This window comes from Aquarana catesbeiana, linkage group LG10 (genome assembly GCF_042186555.1).
Source record: "Aquarana catesbeiana isolate 2022-GZ linkage group LG10, ASM4218655v1, whole genome shotgun sequence".
NCBI classification, from domain to species: domain Eukaryota; kingdom Metazoa; phylum Chordata; class Amphibia; order Anura; family Ranidae; genus Aquarana; species Aquarana catesbeiana.
Window position 1 is genome coordinate 29,507,369 of NC_133333.1, and position 24,382 is coordinate 29,531,750.

A 24,382-nucleotide genomic window follows, 5' to 3' on the forward strand; every position below is an offset into this window, starting at 1 on the left:
CTCAAAGATGGTGAGAAACCTAAACAACATATACTGTCTATGATTGCTTCTCTTTCCCTGTGTCACCTTGGTCACCCCCTCTGTTGCATAGACTCCCTAGCTCTACCCCCTGGCTTTCTACTTATTTCCTTCTCAGTGCCGTACTGATTAAGTTGAGTGCCAAGACTGTACTAGCGGACCCCCATCTACTGCTCTCTGTGTGTTTATTTAGAATTGCATCCATACAGTTGGAAACACAGGGCGGGTCTGAATGGAGGGTAATCGCATCCCACCCTGCCCAAGTGGCACAAACCCTTTCTACATGTGGTAAGATTTATGACCATTTCACAAATGGATCTGTTGTCACTTGGCCTACCTATACCCCCACTTTCCTTCCACACATTTTTATCCCCTGTTTTTTTATCATATGGGTTAACATTAAAAATGGGTCATCATGATTGCCTAAATGTCACGTACCTGGTAGGTGGAGCCCGGAGTGCAGAGAACGGCCTCTCGTATACCTCTGACTCAGGAACCCCTGAAGGTGTGAACAGGGGCTCAGAAGTACAGAGGGGCACAAGTGCCTGCCTGGAACACTGGAGTAGAGAGCTGGATCCAGTAGTCAGCAGGGAGGTACTCTGTAGTACCGAAGCAGGTTGCAGACAGCAGGGAGGTGCACTGTAGTCCCGTAGCAGGTTGAAGACAGCAGGGAGGAGTACTGTAGTCCCGTAGCAGGTTGCAGACAGCAGGAAGGTGCACTGTAGTCCCATAGCAGGTTGCAGACAGCAGGGAGGTGCACTGTAGTCCCGTAGCAGGTTGCAGACAACAGGAAGGTGCACTGTAGTCCCGCAGCAGGTTGCAGACAGCAGGGAGGTGTACTGTAGTCCTGTAGCAGGTTGCTGACAGCTGGGAGGTGCACTGTAGTCCCGTAGCAGGTTGCAGACAGCAGGGAGGTGCACTGTAGTCCCGTAGCAGATTGCAGACAGCAGGGAGGTGCAGACAAGCCGGGTCAAGGTTCTGGCGGGCAGATCATGCAAACCAAGAGAATAGTCAGAGTCCAAGCCGAGATCGGGGCAGGCAGCAAACAGGTAAGTCAGGAACAAGCCAAGTAAGTACTGGATACAGAGAAACTGGTAACAAGGGAGCAGGGGTCTCAGGAAACGCTGTAGACCGGACAGCAAGGCAGCATTGGAACAGTCTCCTTTAAATTGCCCATCTTGGCGCCAAGTGTTGTTGCAGTGGTCACCCACGCGCGCCTGTGCGCCGCTATTGGTGCTATTGCACACTCGCATTCGCCCATGCGCGCTATTAGCGATATTGGCGCTATTGCGCGCGTGTTCACCCATGCACGCTATTAGCGCTATTGCGCACGCGCGAGCGCCGGATGGCGCTTACAGGCATTCTTTTAATCTTCCGTTTGCTGGAATGACTATGAGAGGGCTTTTCCTGACACTAAATAATTGAAGGGGGCTTGGATGTGGCTCTCTCCATTGGGAGTATATCCTGATAGGGGCATTGAAGTTGAAGGTTAATTTTCACAAAATTACAGGTTTTCTTTATGCATAGTTTCATTATGCAATTCCCCCCACAGCCCCCTCAATACTCATTCGAGCCCAATCAAAATCCAGTGATGTGCACAAGAGCAGCTGCTCTCTTGGGTCACTCCTTTCTCATTGGCTGGAAGACAGCAGCGGGAGCCATTGGCTTCTGCTGCTGTCAATCACAGCCAGTAGGGAGGGTGCAGGGGGGCAGGGCTTAGCCACGTTCTGTGTGCCTTATGGGTACATCTTCTGGAGGGTAAGTGGTTAATGACACCTCAGAATGTCCATTCTTCTTGATTAGAATCTTTCAAGACTGGAGAAGAATCTGAATCTGGAGCAGCTCTGCATGGCATCCAGTTAACTTCTAGATTTCATTTTCAAAGCTTAACTGAACAAGCTGAGGATAGATGCTGATTGGTTGCCATGCACAGCCACTCCAGATTCTGTCTTTTACAGTTTTGGTAAAATCCCCTTACTGGGGTTGATTACTAAGACTAGAGAGTGAAAAATCCAGTGCAGCCCTGCATAGAAACCAATCAGCTTTCAGTTTTTTTGTCAATGCTTAATTGAACAAGCTGAAGTTAGAAGCTGATTGACTGTCACCATGCACGGCTCTACCAGGTTTTGCACTCTCCAGTTTTAGTAAATAACCCTCACTGTGTTTTACATTTCATACTCCTGATTACTACATTACTCCTGAAGTTATATAAGTTGTGTCGAAAAATATATGTATGGAAGAGTTTACCTTTATTAAAACGAGTGTGCTGAGGTTTGTACATGTCTGGTTCATTCTCGCTTGTGGCTTCATCATTAACCTCCCTGACGGTATTCCCGAGTGTGGCTCAGGGTTAAATTTCAGCACCATTGGCGGTAACCCGGAGCCACACTCCGGATTACATCTCAGGATCCTGGTGCAGTATCCTGCGATGTCCCCCCCGCGCTGTCTGCGGGCTCCGTCCTCTGCCTGAAGCCTCTCTGTGCCAGGCTCCGTTCCCTGCGAGCGTTGCGATGCATGGGGGCGGAGCCTGGCGGCATATTCAAAAAAAGTCAAAATCATAACACATACAGTACTGTAATCTTACAGATTACAGTACTGTATGAAATCATTTCACTTCCCTTTTGTCCCCAGTGCTTTGTCCAATGCCCTGCATGCAGTTTTATATGATATATACTGTTCTTTCTGCCGGGAAACTTGAGATTGTCCATAGCAACCAAAAACTGTTCCTTTAAGTCAAAAGTGGCTTTAGACTGGCTAGAAAACAGCGATAATAAATTAGAACACATGCAGAATTGAGCGATAGTGAATCGTGGGGAAATGTATTTTATTATTATTATATTATTATTTTTTAAATTATTTATATTTATTTATTATATTATAATTTATGATTTTGTGTTTCAAACTTCATCATACCCGGGATATCTATTAGACTCTTGGTGGACAGATATAAGTGTGTTATTGCTAAGAATTACAGACCTATACTATAAAATGCTACATTTCTATGCAAAATAATTGTACCGCTTTGTGACGCAAACATCTGAAATAATCATACCGCCAGGGAGGTTAAACCATATTTTGTGGGCAAAAGAACTTTAGCATATGCGTGCTGAGTAGGAGTTTTTTTTTAAACTATGCCCTTTTAAGTCCCGCCCACCCATTACCAGAGCAATATGACCACACCCACAATGTGACCCTTTATTTCTTTAGATCCTTTTTTTAAATATGAAGGATGTAAAAAAAAAAAAAGATCAGCCCTGGGTGCCAGATGTACGAGGTACACCACTGACAACAGTAAAGTGTATTGATAGGCAAATGTTTTTTATTTATTTATTTATTTTGGGGATTTTTTACATTTTTGCTGTGTGTCAGTTTGGTTGGAAGATTTCCCTTCACTAACAGGAAGGGAGAGCAAACCCCCTTTAAGACAGTTTTCACCACAAAAAGAGTCCCCAATGGAAGTTTTCATTTCACCAGTTCCCAAAACAACCATTTTGGATTTCTAATCACTTTCTGTCCCAGTTACAATGATCACCAGGACAAACAGAGAGGATGAATATCTCCAGAGGGGGCACAGACAGCAAAAACACTTTACCAGAGTTTCTAACATTTCAGCACAAAAAGTTAAACACAATGACTATAGATCAGCCTTTCTCAACCTTTTTACCCCAGGGGAAACCTTAAAATAATTTTCAGGTCTGGGGGAATCCCTGATAAAACCCAATTATTGGGGGTTAGTGCCCCTTACTTTGATGGTCAGTGAGAAGAATGCCCTTTTTTACAGTGGTGGTAAGAATGGCTCTCTTACAGAGAGCTATAAAGATCATTGGTGTCATACCACTGGCTCCTCCAGGTGGCATTGGCTCAAAAGTATGTAGGCACCATCAAACAGGAGGTAAATCAGCCACAGCTCAAGGAACCCCTAGCCATCTCTGGAGGAACCCTAGGGTTCAATGGAACCCTGGTTGAGAATGGCTGCTATAGATACTCTACTGTACATTGACTATTCGGTTTCACTCTAGTCCACCATGCAAAGATGTCCCAATTTTTTTTTCAAAATTGCCTAAATTAGTTTTCATGCCCCTGGCCTTAAATATGATATTTCATTATCAAGTACTGTAACCTTTGGTATCAGTAATGCAAACTGAATTCCAGGAAGTTATATAAACACCATTCAATGCAGTTTAAAAGGACCTTACCAACCATAACATTTAGAACCTTAAAGTAGTTCCAAAGCCTGAAGGTTTTTTACATTCATGAATTCTATGCTTAAAGGTAAAAACCTTCAGTATGCAATTCCCCGCACCCCTCCCCCCAATACTCTTCTGAGCACAATTGCAATACAGCGATGTCCACAAGAGCAGCTTCTCTCCGGCGTCTCTCCCTCCTCATTGGCTGAGAGACAGCAGCAGGAGCCATTGGCTTCCTCTGCTGTCAATTACAGCCAGTAAGGAGGGAGCAGGGGGCGGGGCTGTGCCCCATTCTGTGTGTCTTCTGGACACACAGAGCAGGACTGGGGAGCGAGCACACACCACTCGCACCACTCGGGGGCACTCGGAGAAAAGGAGGAGCGCTGATGGGGGACTCAAGAAGAGGAGACTCGGGGCTTCTCAGAACAGTAAGTATGCCATGTTTGTTATTTATTTTTCAGCAAGTCAGGAACACATCAGATCATTTCACAGGGCAGTAAGTCTTATGCCCCGTACAAACGATCGGACTTTCTGACAACAAAACCGTTGACTTTTGTTCGAAGGTTGTTGGCTCCAACTTGTCTTGCATACACGCAGTCACACAAATGTTGGCCAACAATTACGAACATAGTGACGTGCAAGACGTATGTGATATCTCCATTACAAATGCTAGTTTTAAGACACCGAGCTCTTCCGGCTCATACTTGATTCCGAGCATGAGTGGACTTTTGTGCGACGGACTTGTGTACACACGATCGGAAAGTCCAAGAACAAAAAGTTGTAGGCGGGAAATTTGAGAACCTGCTAGCCAACATTTGTTGGCGGAAAGTCCGCCAACAAATGTTTGATGGAGCATACACCTACCTATTACCTAGACATGTGATCTAGGTACCATTACCAGACATAGCAAGGTCTTGCATACCCTATATCATCTCCAACGATTAAAGTGAAGCATAGCAATGGGGTCTGGTCTAGGACTCACCCAACCTGTGATTGGAGAATTACACGGATGAGCTTACTTCAATGCTCCTGTAGGCAGGCTTATAGTGTTAAGGCCCATACATAGAATCGGATTTTCTGCCAACAATTGTTGGATGTGAGCTTATTGGTGGAAAGTCTGCTCCATCGACACGATTGCGAACACCCGGCGGACATCGAGTCTGCGGGACCCGTGGTCACGGTCATGGGGACCGTGGCGGGTGCACGCACCCGCGACACCACTTCTTAAAGGGGACCTGGATGCCCTTTTGCCTACCAGTGCCATTCTGCCAACGTAAATTGGCGCGCGCTGGTCGGCAAGCGGTTAAGAGTGGTATGCATTGAGACGCTTGAGAGAGGATATGATTTCAATTTATAAATACTGTACTGGTGACCCCACAATAGGGATAAAACTTTTTCACAGAAGGGAGTTTAACAAGACACGTGGCCACTCATTAAAATTAGAAGAAAAGAGGTTTAACTTTAAACTATGTAGAGGGTTCTTTACTGTAAGAGCGGCAAGGATGTGGAATTCCCTTCCACAAGCGATGAGCTCAGCGGGGAGCATCGATAGTTTCAAGAAATTATAGGATAAGCACCTGAACGATCACAACATACAGGGATATAAAATGTAATACTGACACATAATCACACACATAGGTTGGACTTGATGGACTTGTGTCTTTTTTCAACCTCGCCTACTATGTAACTATGTAACTATTATGAACATTGATTAATACGTTCAGTTCTTACTTGATCAGCTATGAAATCTATTGCCATAATTCATTACCATTGCCTTTTATTTGCTTATTGTGTGTTTTTACAAAATGATTTGACATTACACCATTGATACATTTTTATGTTGGGTTTACTGTATTTTCTATAGATTGAGTTGGCTCTCTTGTATTGTGGATTCTAGAGTGTATTTGGGGGTTATGGTGAGATTACCTACCTTTAAACCCCCCCTTAATAATAAATAAGTAAAGATGTATATAGGCCTTTATTATTTTTTTGACTTTTTCCTTATCTTTCTTTCTTATCTGACATAAAAATTGTCCATAAAAACACATTTCAAGGGAAATCCCCCCCCCAGTTGGTTAGAATGTTTCTTTACAAATCTCAGTGTACCTTTGTTACATATTTCTTAAATCGTGTTCATTTTGCAGAGCATCAAACTTAATATCTAAACCCTGACGTGTCTGGAAGTATGGAGACCAACACCACCGAGGAAACTTACACAGATCAAGAATTTGGTACGACTTGGGTTAAAATACTCAGTGTTTCATCCATGATGGCTTTATCTGGGATATGTTTGCTGGGAATAACTGGAAATGGTCTGGTCATCTGGTTTGTTGCCTTCAAAATGAAAAAGACGGTCAACTCTGTTTGGTTCTTAAGTTTAGCTTTTGCTGATTTTACCTTCTGCCTTTTCCTACCCTTACCTATCACATACATTGCACTTGACGGTCACTGGCCATTTGGAACCTTCATGTGCAAGCTTGAACTTTTTGCATTCATTCTCAATCTGTCTGCCAGTGTCCTACAACTCTCCGTCATCAGCATTGATCGCTGCATCTCCGTAGTCTTCCCTGTTTGGTGTCGGAACCATCGCACCATGAGACTGGCTGTGAAAGTCGTTCTTGCACTTTGGATTGTATCTTTTCTACCCAATGTATCTTACTTCATATATACAGATACATATAATGCCAATGATACCATTGTAAATTGCTTTGTAGATTGGTCAATGCACAATACGCAAGTTATAATGAGATTTATCATTCTGTTTGTTATACCTTTTACCATCATTATCTTCTGTTACACTGTCATCTTTTTGCGTATTCAAAGAATTCGCAGAGTAACATCTACCAAACCTTACAAAGTGATTGCAGCTGTCATCATTTCCTTCTTTATTTGCTGGTTTCCTTACCATTTATTTTCCATCATAAATTTATATGGAATGATTAATGATTTCTGGCCTGTGGTTTTGATAGGCTATGTCATATCAACCTTATTGGCATTCTCAAACAGCTGTGTGAACCCTCTTCTCTATGTCTTCATTGGCCAAAACTTCAAACAAAAATTCTGGAGTGACATTAAATCTGGTTTTAAGAGAGCTTTCACCGAGGACACCAACCTGACAGATTCAAATAGACACAGATTTTTACCTGATCATGCCATAAGCCAAATGTGATATTTCAGCACATACTGTATTAAGGGATGATGTGGCAATGTTTCCAAATGTATATGCTTTATTTATAAAAAATAATTGTGGTTGAATACTCTAGGAGCCTGATAGACATGTGCAGTTTGTTTCGTTCCGAATTTGAATAGTACCGAATTTAAACAAATCAGAAATAATGTAAAAAAAAATTTAGACGGAATTCGAATCGATTCCAATAGTTTTCTAATCAATTTCGAATAGTTTTCAAATTCAAATAGTTTTTAAATTCCAATTCGAAAAGTTCTCGAATTCGAATAGTTTTCCAATTTCAAAAGAGAATAAAATATAATAGAAAAAAAATATAATAGAATAGAAAAGGATATAAAAAAATTAATATAATATAGTATAATAGAGTAAAACAGAACAAAATAGAAAAGAAAAGAATAGAAAAACGAATTTGATAGAATAGACTATAATGGAATAGAAAAGAATAGAATGTAAAAAAAAACAATAAAATAGAATAAAATAGATTAGTAGAATATAACCATTTCCCAAATAGAATCAATTAGAATTTTGAATAGAATAGAAAATAATAGATTAAAATAGGATGATAGTTATTTTCTTTCTATTCTATTCTATTCTGTTGCTTTTTCTATACTATTCTCTTATTTTTTATTCTATTCAAACTCAAAGTTATATTCTATTCTATTGTTTTTTTAATTATAATCTTTTCTATTCTATTCTATTTGAATTTCAGAAGATGGTTATATTCTTTCTGTTTTATTCTATTCTTTTTTAAATTCTATTCTATTTGTTTCTATTCTATTCCATTCTATTCTGTTCTTTTATTTTCTATTCAATTTTTTCTGTTTTACTCTATTATATTAAATGATTTTATTTTTAGTTATATTTTTTCCCTCTATTATATTTTTTTCTATGCTATTACATTATTTTCTTTTCTATTTTATTCTCTTTGGAAATTGGAAAACTATTTGAACTTGAAAACTATTCGAATTCGAAAACTTTTCGAATTCGAAAACTATTCGAATTCAAAACATTTTTGAATTCTGAAAACTATTCGAATTCAAAAACTATTTTAAATTATTTAATTCAAAATTAAGAAGATATGTCATAGATTAGACTATGTGACACTAGGCTGACTATTTGGGTTCATCTTGGTCACTAAGCAAACATTTTTAGAGAATGATGTTAAAATCCTTACATTTATATTTATACATCAATCCTCAACTATCAATTGCAGAAAAATACAATCAAAGAATTCCAGGAGGGTATACAAACACCATTTTTCCATTTATATATTAAATATATTGATAAAGATATCATCTTCATAGGTGTAAAGGAGTATAGGTGGACAGGGTAGGTCTTTCTCCCCTCTTATTAATGTACATACAAAGCATTGGTGGTAATATGGATGCTGAAAAAATGTATTTGATGGTTTTTAATAGATATGTGCATTCGTTTTCGACCGAATGCATTTTCGTCCGAATTTCAGGTATTTTCGTTATCGTTTTAACAAATGATAACGAAAGTGCAGAATCCGAAAAAAGAAAGATCCGACATAAATGCTTTATTTTCGTTTTCGTTGCTACAACAGTTTGATATAGATAGGAGATTCGACATGATGATGACAATAACAATCTGTGTCCATCAAACCTGTGGTCGAATGTGCTTAACCTTAACTCTATTAGTCCAAGATTATTCTACATAGAGAGAAAAGATTCAACATAGAGAGAAAAGATTCGACGTAGGGGAGGAAAGATTCGACGTAGGGGAGAAAAGATAAATAAAAATAATGATGATGATGAATGTTATTGGCTGATTGTAGCCAAAGAGGAGGAGCAGTAAAATAGCTAGAACTAAGTACACACGTACTTTGGCTTATGGTGTCTGTTGAAAGTTCTAAGAAGATTCGACGGAGCAGGTAAACTATACGGCGTTGTACAGTTTAGCTGCTCTGTCGAATCTTCTTTGAACATTCGACAGACACCATAAGCCTTCAATGACAAATTCGACCTTAATTTGGATTTTCAGATGAATTCAATTTTTAACGAAAAAAAAAAAAATACGAAATAAATGAAAACGAATTTCAGGAGTAACCAAATAAATTTATTTTTCGGACGAAAATGAGATTCCGAAACGAAATATTTCAGTGTGCACATGTCTAGTTTTTAATGATTTTTTTTGTGTGCAGTGTTTCTATTAAACATTGAAACTTGTTATTTGCTTATAATGGATAAGTGGAGCTTTCTTATGGCACTTGGAGTCTTTTTATGGATAAGTGTATTATTAGTTCAGTGTCCATTATCACTGTTTTACATTTGGATACACACTTTTGAATTCGTTTTGTGTAATAAAACAAATTTCATTGTAAGAAATTAATATTAGACATGTGCACGGCCGAAACATTTGTTTGTTTTCGTTTCATTTTTTTTTGTTTTTTTTTTTAGTTTTTCGGGTCATTCGTTGTGAACGCAATTCATATATTCGTACATTTGAAAATTTGTGAATTTGTAAAATTGAAAATTAAAAATTTGTAAATTTGTAATTTCGTGAATTCGTAAATTCGAAAATCCGAAAATAGGAAAGAAAATCTGAAAAAATAACTAACTAACTAACTAATAATAACTAACTACTAAATTATTGGTATTGGAATTTCCTTTCAAATTTGGCTGGTTGTGAACGTAACGAATACAAATTTAAAGTTATCTGAAGTTACCCGAAATAACGAACGCCGCATCTAAACAAATGGAAAGGAACAAAGTAATAATAAATAATATTAATAATAAAAAGTTTTTTATTATTATTATTGTTATTTATTATTATTAATTTGTTACATTCCATTCATTTAGATACGGCATTCATTATTTCGGATAATTCGCAACTTCGAATAAATTCGTATTCATTATGTTCACTAACAGACAAATTTGAAAGAAAATGCCAATACCTATAATTTAATAGTTAGTAATAATTAAGTTAACTATTAGTTAGTTATTATTTCAGATTTTCCAATTTTCGGGTTTACAGATTTTCGAATTTTGAATCTTCCGAATTTTTCAAATTTACAAATTTACGAATCAACAAATTTATGAATTTTCGAATTTTCAAATTTATGAATATTCGGAAAAATTTGTTAAACGGGTTTTCGTAAATTCGGATATTTCCAAATAGACAAATGTGTCAAAATTCGCTAAAAAAAAAATTTGAAATGAAACTAATTACACATGTCTAATTTGTATGTGTATAACCTCTTGCCGATCGCCTCACATATGATTACAGCTGCAGAGCGGCTCTTCTGGGCTGAATCGCTTACCTAGTACACAATCCAACACATCCAGGGTAGGGGGTGCACGAGCGCCACTGCCGCCGCCACGCCGTATGGGCTGTTATTATTCACAGCACAAACTGATCAGTGGGGGCCAGCCAATACAGAGCTCTGTCCTGTCCTGATAGTTTGTGTTTCCCTGCAAAGCAGGCAATAAAAACCAGCATATGCCTAAGTAAAAGCACCTCAAAGTAAACACATCAAGCAATGTTAAGCACACATGTAACCCTTTGATCACCTAGATGTTAGTGCCAGTGTCATTAGTACAGTGACAGTGTATATTTTTAGCACTAATCACTGTATTAGTGTCACTGGTCCCCACAAAGTGTCAGTTAGTGTCAAACTCTGAATATCACAGTCCAGCTATAAATCGATGATCACCGCCATTACTAGTATAAAATAATCCAGTATATATACCATAGTTTGTTGACACTATAACGTTCAAGCAAACCAAACAATATATGCTTGTTTTTTTACCAAAAATATGTAGCAGAATACATATTGGCCTAAATGTATGAAGAAATTGATATTTTTTTCAATTCTTTTTTATTGGATATGTTTTATAACAGAAAGTAAAAATATGTTTTTTTAATCAAAATTTTCTGTATTTTTCGTTTGCAGCGCAAAAAATAAAAAAACCCAGAAATGATTAAATACCGCTAAAAGAAAGCACTATGATATAAATTAAATTTGCGTACAGCGTTGCATGACCGTGCAATTATCAGTTAAAGTAACACAGTGCCGAAAAGCAAAAAATGGCCTGGTCATGAAGGGGAGGGGGTACATCTTCTGGAGGGCAAGTAGTTAATGACACCTCATAAGTCTCATACTCCTTGATTCGAATCTTTCAAAACTGGAGAAGAATCAGAATCTGGAGCAGCTATGCATGGCAACCAGTTAACTTCTAGCTTTCATCTTTAAAGCTTAACTGAACAAGCTGAGGATAGATGCTGATTGGTTGATATGCACATCGGCTCCAGATTCTGTCTTTTCCAGTTTTGGTAAAATCCTCTCACTGGGGTTGATTTACAAAAACTGGAGAGTGAAAAATGTGGTGCAGCTGTGCATAGTAACCAATCAGCTTCCAGTTTTTTTTTGTCAACGCTTACCGTATATACTCGAGTATAAGTCGAAATTTTCAGCCCCTTTTTTGGGGCTGAAAGTGCCCCCCTCGACTTATACACGAGTCACCGCGCCTACATAATCAGCGTGTCATACAGGCAGACGGCGGCCAGCGAGTGTTACATAGCACTCGGCAGCCTCTCAATGTTCAAAAGCCGCGCCTCCTCTTCTGTGATAGGCAGTCAGTGTACAGCCTATCACAGACATTCTCTCATCCTTGTCCGTGGTATGAGGATGAGAGAATGTCCGTGATAGGCCGACCGCTGACTGCTGGGAAATTGAGTTTTCTGCCTATCACGGACGAGGAGGAGGCGCGGCTTTTGAACAGTGAATGGCCGCCGCACACGCTGATCGGTACAGAGCGGCACAAGGAGGATGCAAAGGACACAGGTAGGATGCACACAGACACATATAAACATGATACATACACAGGACACAGGTACATATACACATATACCCAGGTACATGACACATGCACATATACACAGGACACAGGTACATGACACAGGTACATATACACATGACACATGCACATATACACAGGACACATGACACATGCACATATACACAGGACACATGACACATGCACATATACACAGGACACATGACACATATACACAGGACACATGACACATGCACAGGACACATGACACATATACACAGGACACATGACACATATACACAGGACACATATACACAGGACACATGACACATGCACATACTGTATGCACAGGACACAGGACACATGCACAGGACACAGGGAGGTATACAGCTGCAGATGGGCATTGTTGACCCTTTTTTTCCACTTACAGTAGCTGCTGCATTTCTCACCCTCGTCTTATACTCGGGTCAATAAGTTTTTTCCCATTTTTTTGTGGTAAATTAGGGCCTCGACTTATACTCGGATCGACTTATACTCGAGTATATATGGTGATTGAACAAGGTGAAGTTAGAAGCTGATTGGCTACCATGCACAGCTGCACCAGATTTTGCACTCTCCGGTTTTAATAAATCAACCCCACTGCGTTTTACAATGTATACTCCTAACTACTACATTACTCCTGAAGTTCTTCTATAAGTTGTGTCGAAAAACATATGTATGGAAGAGTTTACCTTTATTAAAATGAGTGTGCTGAGGTTTGTATGTGTCTGTTTCATTCTTGCTTGTGGCTTCATCATTAAACCATATTTTGTGGGCAAAAGGACTGTGGCATATGCGTGCTGAGTAGGGGACTTTATTTACCCATACCCTTTTAAGCCCCACCCACCCATTACCAGAGCGATATGACCACACCCCCAATTTGGCACTTATTTCTTTAGATCATTTTTCTAGGTATGGGGGATGTAAAAAAAAAAAAAAAGATCAGCTCTGGGTGCCAGATGTACGAGGTACACCACTGGTAAGAGTAACGTGTATTGATAGGCAAATTTTTTTTTTATTATTTATTTTGGGACCGACTTTCATTTTTTAAACTTTTACTGTGTGTCAGTTTGGAAGATTTCCCTTCACTAACAGGAAGTGAGAGCAAATCCCCCCTGAGACAGTTTTCACCACAAAAAGAGTCCCCAATGGAAGTTTTCATTTCACCGGTTCCAAAAACAACCATTTTGGATTTCTAATCACTTTCTGTCCCAGTTACAGCGATCACCAGGACAAATAGAGAGGATGAATATCTCCAGAGGGGACACAGACAGCAATAACAGAATTGAATTTCTAACATAACAGAATTTCTAATATTGCAGCAAAAAAGTGAAACGCAATGACTGAAGATACTCTACATTGACTATTCGAGTTCATTCCAGTCCACCATGCAAAGATTTCCCCCCCAAACATTTTCTAAATTTCCTAAATTAGTTTTCATGGCCCTGGCCCTAAATATGATATTTCATTATCAAGTCACCTTTGGAATCAGTTGCAGAAAAATAAATGCAAACTGAACTCAAGGAAGGTATATAAACACCAATCAATGCAGTTGAAAAGGACCTCAAGGACCATAACATTTAGAACGTTAAAGTGGTTCCAAAGGCTGAAGTTGTTTTACCTTCATGAGTTCTATGCTTAAAGGTAAAAAACCTTCAGTATGCAATCCCCCTCTGCAGCCCCTTAATACCCTTCTGAGCCAAATCGCAATACAGCGATGTGCACAAGATCAGCTGCGCTCCGGGGTCTCTCCCTCCTCATTGGCTGAGAGACAGCAGCAGGAGCCATTGGCTTCCTCTGCTGTCAATCACAGCGAGTGAGGAGGGAGCAGGGGGGTGGGGACTGTGCCCCATTGTGTGTGTCTTATGGGCACACAGAGTGGGGCTGGGGAGTGAGCACACACGAGGTGGCATACACAGATAATATATGACTGCGCTTAGGATACCTAATAGGTCTGCAGCCTCCCCTAATAGAGCTCCCCTAAGGGATCTTCAGGTAAGAGAAATAGAGTGAATTGGGTGATTGGCACTACCTATTAACAAATTAAGTTGTAACGTGAACAAAGACCAGAGGGTACGGGAAAGGATGCTACACCACGATAAGATATACCACACCTGTCCCTATTATATATAATCCCACCTCAATAAATCAAGTGCTGATGTGTCTGTGGTCTGTCAATAAGTGTTAATGCAAACTTAGTTAAGCCACCATTACTACAAAATTACATATAGTAGATTCCAGTTCATTATTTGATGTATTAGAGCAGTCCATGCCCCACAGGGGTATGTGTATATGTGACCTTCCAATAGTGTTCAACCTCTTAGTGCACAAATCAGAAGAAAAAAATTATATATAATAAAAGTAAAAACTATACGTGATCTGTGACACTTCTATCTTAAAGATAGTATCAAGGAAACATATAGAACCCACTAAGCAGTAACGTGCTACAGGTTCTCTCATGGTTTCCTGGTACTAATAACCAAGATATGAATTTTGATACAGCCATAAAAGAGAAAAACCATTTAAGTTATGAGCCACATTCATGAAGGTGACACCTAATGTGTATCCGGATAAAAATAAAATTCAAATAACAAAAAATAACAGAAAATAACAAAAAAGGGGGGGGGGGTAGGACCGCATTAAGCGGACACACTATGGTTCCGTGACTATACTTCCGTGATGGGTATATTGAAAAAAGTTCATATATAAACGTGCAAAAAATAGTCCATATACTGTGTATACAGTTTTCTTCAAACAATGTGACATAAAACACAAATGGTGACTTGGGTGCTCGCAATATCCTCTGGTGACTCTGTGCTCCCCCTCAAGGGTCCCCACTCACCGAATCCACTCACCCCCAAAGGGGCAGTACGCATATAGGTGCAACCACTGCAGTCACTCCACCATAGTTATTGCGATACCAAGGATAAACTACTGTCTTCAGGTAGATTGTAGTATGGTCTGTAGTTAGTTACTCATAGAAGGAAAGAGATGTGGACTCCCATGGTGTAGTAAATTATTGTAAATTTATTAAAAACACCAGCAAAAAATATAAAAACACTTGCAATTAATTAAAGACAAAATTTAAGAAAAAAGTCCCGGGCAAGGCTTGTATAAACCTATCCAAAAGCCGTCCACTATGCGGGGTACATGGTGTGGCAAGTTCCTAATGGCAGTCAAGCCTCTGAGTTCAAAAACAAACGCTAGACACACAGTGGAGACAGCAGCGCCGCACTGTGTTCCATCTGCGTTCCACTTGCTCGTAAACCCGGAAATGACGTAGCGCGTGTGGCGCAGTCGTACTCGTTTCGTCATAGACGTCCTCAGCAACGGTGCCAGCACGCCACGCACCACGTCATTAAATGGGAGAGTCCCCATGCCTCTCCCATCCCCCAATCGAGGGGCAGCCAATCAAAAGCAGAGCATCAAGTGCACAACTACTAATGCAGTGTCCGCAATGCTTGATTCTCTGAAAATTACTAAGCAAATAAAGTATAATAGATTTAATATCTTTAAATGGACGCCATGGCAGACTCTTTAGGTATACATTGCATGCATTAATATGTTCGTAATATAAGGCATATCAGGCTCAGGTATTACAAGCTGTTATAAACAAAAATCCACACATTAAGTTCCCCTAGGAGGGAACAGCTAGTTACTACACTGCATACCATCCCAGATATTACCTGGTAAAACTCAACATTGAAAAAAGTATTTAGAAGGTTGCCATAAAATGCTATAAATACTATAGGCCTAGTGTAGAATCATACCCATAGTGTTTATTGGAGACAAGGGCATGATCAGTCAAGAATGATGATAAGGACATAACAAATGGAATAGATATACATATATGTATACATATATAGCTAATGTACAGCGGTGTAGATGGAATTAGATGCATAGCCTAAAATTCCTGATGTATAACCTAAAATACTTGAATCCCACTCTTAACTGCTTTAATATTTATTGATATGTGAGAGCATATACACTCATGTGTCTAAAGGGTATATATGGAAATATCAGTACTTATACTATCATGTCCCCTCACATAAGTGATAACGCCTCCCGTAACTATATGTAAGGCATCCCATATTCAGATATAATATGTGAAGTCATCTTACTACTAAATAGGGGGTGAAGGGTAGTGGCGTCTAGGCAGGGACAATAATATATTTGGTTATTTAGGGTATGCACCCCCATCAAAGGTATTTATAAAGTAAGGGGCATGAAGGGCAATACAACCATATATATTACTTATCGCATCCTAGCACACATAGTGCCCATAATAAGTCGCTCCAGGCGGTCCCAAAACTCTGAGTTGCCCTGCTGTACAGTTCTCAAGGGTTAGATATAAAACAATTTAAATCAAAATCTAGGTTGAGGCCCCTTGGGGCAAGGGACCCCAACCGGTATATCCAGGCGGTTTCATTTTGCGAGATAAGTGTGGTTTTGTTTCCACCTCTCCAATGGTCCCTAATGCAGTCAATCCCATAGAAAATCAGACCCGTGGGGTCGCGATTATGGACTGCATCGAAATGGCGTGAGAGGTGGTGTTTTGGAAACCCCTTCCTAATGTTTTTGATATGCTCCCGTATGCGTACATACAGAGGGCGGGTGGTTCTGCCCACGTATTGCAATTGACATGGGCACGCTATGATGTAGGTTACATGGGTACTATGACAAGTAATGAGTTCCCTAATACGGTATTCTTTGTGATCCGTTTTGGACTTAAAAGTTTCCCTTTTACAGGGTTGTTTTTTGCTGACCCTGCATGGTAGGCATCTTTGGCATTTGTAGAAGCCTTTCAAATCTGGAAAGATTTTTGTGGATTTGGGTGGATTAATTACGTTATGAACTAAATAGTCTCTTAGTGTTGGAGCTTTTCTATATATCACCTTAGTTTTATGCAGTAGTAGATCTGCGAGGACACGGTCCTCTTTTAAAATAGGTCAGTATTTAGTGAAGATGTGCTCAAATTCTTTATATTGAGTGTTAAACCCTGTGACAAACACCATATCTAGTTTGTTCTCCCCTTTTTTTTAGGTTTAATGAACAGATTGTTGCAGTCCATGTTTGCTACATTGGTCTTAAGTTTGAGCAGTTGATCTAACTTGTATCCTTTTTCAAGGAATCGCTCAATCAAGATGTCTGCTTGTTCTAAGTAGTCCTCCATTGTGGCACAATTTCTCCGGAGTCTTATAAGTTGACCTTTGGGAATGTTTACCTTCATGAACGTGGCTCATAACTTAAATGTTTTTTCTCTTTTATGGTTGTATCAAGATTCATATCTTGGTTATTAGTACCAGGAAACCACGAGAGAACCTGTAGCACGTTACTGCTTAGTGGGTTCTATATGTTTCCTTGATACTATCTTTAAGATAGAAGTGTCACAGATCAAGTATAGTTTTCACTTTTATTATATATAATTTTTTTCTTCTGATTTGTGCACTAAGAGGTTGAACACTATTGGAAGGTCACATATACACATACCCCTGTGAGACATGGACTGCTATTATACATCAAATAATTAACTGGAATCTACTATATGTAATTTTGTAGTAAGGGTGGCTTAACTAAGTTTGCATTAACACTTATTGACAGACCACAGACACATCAGCACTTGATTTATTGAGGTGGGATTATATATAATAGGGAAGGATGTGGTACATCTTATCGTGGTGTAGCATCCTTTCCCGTCCCCTCTGGTCTTTGTTCACGTTACAACTTAATTTATTAATAGGTAGCGCCAATCACCCCAATTCACTCTATTTCTCGAGCACACACGAGGTGCACCCAGAGCATGCAGTTTTCTAATGGGCACACTCAGAGAAAAGTAGGAGCGCTGGCTGGGGGACTCAAGAAGCGTAGGATTGGGGCTACTCAGAACAGTAAGCATGCTATGTTTGTTTGTTTTTTTTCATTTACCTTTAATATCACTCTAATGCCACATATACACGAGCAGACTTTTCAACAGGACTGGTCTGATGGACCAAATCCAGCGGACAATCCGACCATGTGTGGGCTCCATCAGACCTGCAGCGGACTTTTTCGGTCGAAAATCTGACAGACTTTAGATTTGGAACATGTTTCAATTTTGTCAGACAGACTCGAGTCCGGTCGAAAAATCCGCTCCTCTGTATGCTAGTCCGATGGACGAAAACCGACGCTAGAGCAGCTATTGGCTACTGGCTATCATCTTCCTTATTTTAGTCTGGTCATACGTCATCACGTACGAATCCATCGGACTTTAGTGTGATCGTGTGTAGGCAAGTCCATTAGTTAGAAACTCAGTCACAAGCCCGTCGGAAAGAACATCGAACCTTTGATGCTGAAAAGTCCGCCTGTGTGTACACGGCATGAGGGTCAGCAAGTCAAGATTACATCAGGTAATTTCACAAGGCAGTAAGTCTAACACTATAAGCCTGCCTACAGAAGCATCGGCAGATCTTTCGTTGGACGAAATTTTTCTTCCGATTTCGTATTGTGTGTACGGGCCTTAACACTAAAGTAAGCTCATCTGTCTGATTCTCCAATCACAGGTTGAGTGAGTCCTAGACCAGGAGATCATATACGGTATGCAAAACCTTGCTATGTCTGGCAGGGGTACCTGGATCACAAGACAAGGTGATCAGAATAAAAAATCTTTTGTCTGGCAAAATTATTCCTATATACAGATTCTAAATTATGTGATTAGCTGTTTGCCTAAGATTTAGGTTGAGACTTTCTCAATTCTTTGTGCCTCTACAGTTTTTTCTGCTACAAAAGCAGTACAGATAGGCCAATTTGTGGAAGATATCTGTATGAGAAGCTCAGCTGTCATTTAGTGTTCTAGTGATCCCACTGTAAGCAACAACAATTTTTTTCACATCCTATCCTCTTTGATGACTGAGGAAAAGCTTAGCTATTATGTGTGCCAAAGACAAAATCCATGTCGGGGGTGATGAGCAATGCTAAACTTCACTTAATTCCCTTTACCCATCATTTTGTTTCTTTACACAACACGGGGCTCTACAACACTAAAGATAAAGTCATATGAGTAACTGGAAAAATTCTTTATTATGCAGAAGCCATATCTAAATCTTATCTTATCATACAGAAGTTTGGTTTTCTTTCAGACACGCAACTTAAACTTCTGATTCCAATCACTTTATTTTCAGATAATGTTATAATCAAGTCTTATGCTGGCCATACCCTATACGAAAAATCGTCCGAAAATCGATCATGTAGACACTTTGTTCGTTTTTCGGCAAGTTAATGGGCACAAATCGTTAATCGCTTGTGGCATTTTTGTGGCAAAAAAACGAATGGCAAGTTTGGAAAACTTCTGCCGAACGAACGATAAATTTCAAGGTTAATGCGTTATTCATCCGTGAAAAAACAAATGGTTGCTACTGTGCACAGGTGAAAAACATTTAACCCGGAAGGTAAATATTCGTGCCAAAGAACGTTCACATCAAAAGGTCATGGCAAATCGTCCACACCAACAACTATATACAGTGTAACCTCGGATTACGAGCATAATCCGTTCCAGGAGTATGCTCGTAATCCAAAGTACTCCCAGATCAAAGGGAGTTTTCCCATTGAAGTCAATGCAAATGAAAATAATTTGTTTAGCATTGACTTCAATGTGATGCAATACCGCATGAAACCAGAGGCGGGGGGCGCCGGAGAGCCTCGGAAACACCGAAAAGGCTCGAGCACACTTCGGCTGACCGAAGTCAGCCAAACTGTCCTCGGGCCTTTCTCTGCATTTCCAAACGCCGACGATCGGCGCTGTTTGGCTCCGGTGCCTCCCACCTCAGGCCAAAAGCAGTACTGCACACCGCTTTTGGCCTGAATCCTGCTTGTTTTGCGAGACAAAACTTGCAAACCGAGTTAGGATTTTTAGAAACCTCGTCAATTGTGATATACCTATCTTGTAAAAAAATAGTACAAAAGACCAAATATGCAATATTAAAACTTTATTGCAAATGTCTTTTTTTTATAAAAGTAAAAGAAATGGTGTTACAAACTTTTTTGTGCATCTTTTATTTTTGAAAATAGCCTCCGAAAATGTTATTCTCACATTTTATTACTGAACATTATACATCCATCAACCAATGATTTTTAATTGTCTCTCGTTTTTCAAAACTGTAATTTTTTGACAAACATTATCAGTAGTCTTGAGATTTTGGCCTGCAGAATAAACCTGGTTTGAGTTTCTCTTTGATGTCTGTGATGGCAGTCACCCCTACTATAAGTGCATGCTCACATACAGTATGTGATATTTGTGTGCATGAAAACACTTCTACCATATGTGTCCATACATATTTGACTTGTTGTGTCTGAACACAACGATAGTAGAGTTGACTGGCTGCACAAACTTTAAAGACAGCTTTGCTCCAACCATGTTTCACACAGGTGCCTTGTTAGGTCAAGTGGACTGAGGTGAGGTCACATGGCCTATAGGGGTTAGGCCATGTGAGTCAGGTCAAAGGTATACAGGCAGGGAGAATACTAGGCTAGGATTGGCAAATTCGAGGTAGTGTCACATGGCAGACTAGGATAGGCCATGTGAATTTTACCTCTGAACCTTCCAGAAACCACCTGAGCCTGCCTATAAAAGGGGGTTCCATGAAATGGAGCTCATTCGCCTCAGAAGGCATAACCATGGTGCTACCCACCCTCCCACCCAAAAAATTTAAAAAAAGTTGTTTTTTTTTTGCAGCCAATATTGTGTGGTGGTGTCACCTTGAAATCAAGGGGGACAGTGTATTATGTTAAAAGTGGACTCAAGTTTTTTAGGACTGGGTCTAAAAAAGTGTTAAAGTGAAGTTGAGTTCTTCAGGAAGTGAAAATTTTAAATTATTTAAGTTACAGCTTGAGCCGTGGTGGCTAAGCTGATTTGGAGTGTATAAATATACTTACAATGTTCTTATTTTTTGAAGTATATTATTATTTGAAACCAACAATAAATGGCCGTGGCCAGCCTTTATCCAAAATAAACTCTGTGTCTGCTGTATTCTTTTTGGAAAGTTGCCTTCCTGTCTGTTATCCCATGTGTATATAATCCAGGCGATTCTGACGGGCTAGTTGACTAGAGAGACGTGGTGGGGCACGGCCTAGGTTTAATACCCCTTCTGTATCATTACGCCACTCACCAGGCATGACATCCCCAGACAGAGTATCTTCCCGGTCCACCAGGGATTGTGGCATGTAGGTGGCGCTAGTACGCCTTAAGAAATTATGCAACACACAGCAACAATGAACTATAGTGTCAATTTTTTGGGTACATTTATTGCTGTATGGAAGATACGAAAGTGGTTGGCCATAATACCAAAAGCATTTTCTACAACTCATCTAGCATGTGATAACCTGTAATTAAAGATTTTTTGATCAGGTGTAAGGTTTTTAAGGGCAAATGGTTTCAACACATGGTCAGATAATGCAAACGTGTCATCTGCAACAAATGTGAAGTTTAGACCTTCCACTGTGTCCTCTTGGGATAGTAGATTTAGAAGTCCGTTTTTTTAAACGACGAAAAAAAACGTTTTTCTCAATTCTTCCCCCATCTGAGTTTCTTCCATTTTTGCCAATGTCCACAAAGATAAACTCATACTTTGCATTCACGATTGCCATTAGGACGATGCTAAAGTAGCCTTTGTAATTATAATAGAAGGAGCCAGATTTTGCTGGGGGCATTATGCGAACATGCTTCCCGTCTATGGCACCACCACAGTTGGGGAAATTCCAATAGTCATTAAATTGTTTAGCTGTTGCTTTCCATTCCTCCACAGATGCCGGTAACTGTGCAAAGGTAAAAATATATGTTAAAAAAATATTTAAGGTTTAATTATCAATACATTTTTTTATTTTGCTTTATTATACAGGATCTATTTGGCAATGAAACAAACTGTCACATCACCACCAGTAAACAGGAACAAACAAAGAAAGACAAGGCAAAAGTCTACAGGCAACTTTCTACTACAAGCATCTGCAGTGTTAAATCAGAAGAGGGATGAATGTGATTACCTGGGTGCATTTGCTGCCAAGAAAATACGCAGGATGTCAGAAGACCAAAAGCAATTACTGGAACCATTACTCATTCAGCTTCTTAATAAAGGGTTAAGAGGGGAGCTGACCACATATACGCACTTAGCTGAGCACAAAACCACACACACCCAATCATCACAACTACCTCAACAAATGCATCAGTGGCACGTACCATTCACACAGCATGATCATCCACAAAGCAACTGGGGACATGAATATCAGTATACATCTTTGTGAATCACATACATTTGGTTTAAAAGATTTTATCTTTGTCAATTTGACATGTTATGAACTAGTCTGAGTTTACTGACATGTTTAGAGCTTCTAAATTCAAAGTTTAACAAAGCAAGCTGTACAGTGTTTGAGAGTTAAAAATAAAAGCACTGTGTCATTACCTTTAAATATTCATCTTGCATGATTCTTATGATGGCTTGGCAGGTGTCAACTATGATGCGGCCAAGCGACTGGGCAGAGATTCCAGTGGTGAACTTGAGGTCTTCAAAACTTCGTCCAGTTGCCAGAAAACGAAGTGTTGCTACCAGTTTAAGCTCCGTTGTGATGCTACTTCTTAAGACTGTGTCCTTTTTTGTTATGAGGGGTGACACTTGACTCAGTAGCAGCTAAAAGGACTCATCAGGCATCCTCAGATAGTTCTGATAATCATCGGGGTTGTTTTCCTTCAGCTCTCAAACCAATCTCATATGAGAGTAGTTATCATGGTTCTTCAGCTACTTTTTACTCCATAACCTTTGCCTTTTGCTTCTGGGCTCCTCTGCTTGCTGTATAGCCATCACTCCAAGCATTACTGTGGCAATGGTCCTGTCATCCATATCCATATTGAAGGTGGTGCTGATGTAGGTGATGCAGTAGATCTCTACTACACACAAGGTTCGTACTGATGAATGCACGTTGCTCCTCTGGGCGTATACGTAAACAGGGGTGAGCCGAACACCCCCCTGTTCAGTTCGCATCCAGAATGTGCGAACAGGCAAAAAATTTGTTAGAACACGCAAACACCATTAAAGTCTATGGGACACGAACATGAAAAATCGAAAGTGCTAATTTTAAAGGTTAATATGCAAGTTATTGTCATAAAAAGTGTTTGGGGACCTGGGTCCTGCCCCAGGGGACATGTATCAATGCAAAAAAAAGTTTTAAAAATGGCCGTTTTTTTGGGAGCAGTGATTTTAATAATGCTTAAAGTGAAACAATAAAAGTTAAATATTCCTTTAAATTTTGTACCTGGGGGGTGTCTATAGTATGCCTGTAAAGTGGTACATGTTTCATGTGTTTATAACAGTCAGAGAGCAAAATGACATTTCTAAAGGAGAAAAAAGTCATTTAAAAGTCCTAGCACTAGTGCCGGCTATTAATGAATTGTCGGTCCCGACAATACACATAAAAGTCATTGAAAGTCATTGAAAAAAAAAAATGCGTGGGGGTCCCCAAAATTCCATTACCAGGCCCTTCAGGTCCAGTATGGATATTAAGGGGAACTCCGCACTAAAATTAAAAAAAAAATGGTGTGGGGTTCCCCAAAAATCCACACCAGACCCTTATCTGAGCATGCAACCTAGCAGGCCGCAGGAAAATAGGGTGGGACGAGAGAGTGCCCCCCCTCCTGAACCATACCAGGCCACATGTCCTCAACATGGGGAGGATGTCCCCATGTTGATGGGGGCAAGTGCCTCATCCCCACTATCCTTGCCCGGTGGTTGTGGGGGTCTGTGGGTGGGGGGGCTTATTGGAATCTGGAAGCCCCCTTGAACAAAGGGGACACCAAGATCACCTCCCCCCATGTGATTTAGTAAGAGGTACATTGTACCCCTACCATTTCACAAAAAGAAAGTGTCAAAATGTTAAAAAGTGCAACGGGAATCCTGCATTGCATCAGAGGGGGCGGGGTCACCCCTACACATCACTGGGAAACCCCGGCGCTTCCCCTTGTCAGAGGGAGATGGGGTCACCTGACGGATTGCCCCACCCTCAGCTACATAAGAGCTGTCAAGCTGGCGCCACGTCATTGGCTGGGTGCTTCCGGTGGAGGCAGGATCCTGTGCGTGTTCCTCACTGGAGTTGCTGGAGGTTATCCATCGCTGGAGATCGAGAATTGGATTACA

At 40.0% G+C, this 24,382-nt stretch overlaps 1 protein-coding gene across 1 annotated transcript; it reads left to right on the plus strand.

Annotated features, from left to right (window-relative positions):
* Window positions 1-6,355: 6,355 nt before the first annotated feature.
* Window positions 6,356-7,374, plus strand: LOC141109819 (chemerin-like receptor 1). The gene has a single exon (XM_073601085.1). It carries the CDS (start codon window positions 6,391-6,393, stop codon window positions 7,372-7,374), a length of 984 nt encoding a protein of 327 aa, XP_073457186.1. The 5' UTR covers window positions 6,356-6,390.
* Window positions 7,375-24,382: the final 17,008 nt, after the last annotated feature.

Coding starts and splice junctions, on each gene's coding strand:
- LOC141109819 (XM_073601085.1), top strand. CDS start 6,391: ATGGAGACCAACACCACCGAGGAAACTTACACAGATCAAGAATTTGGT.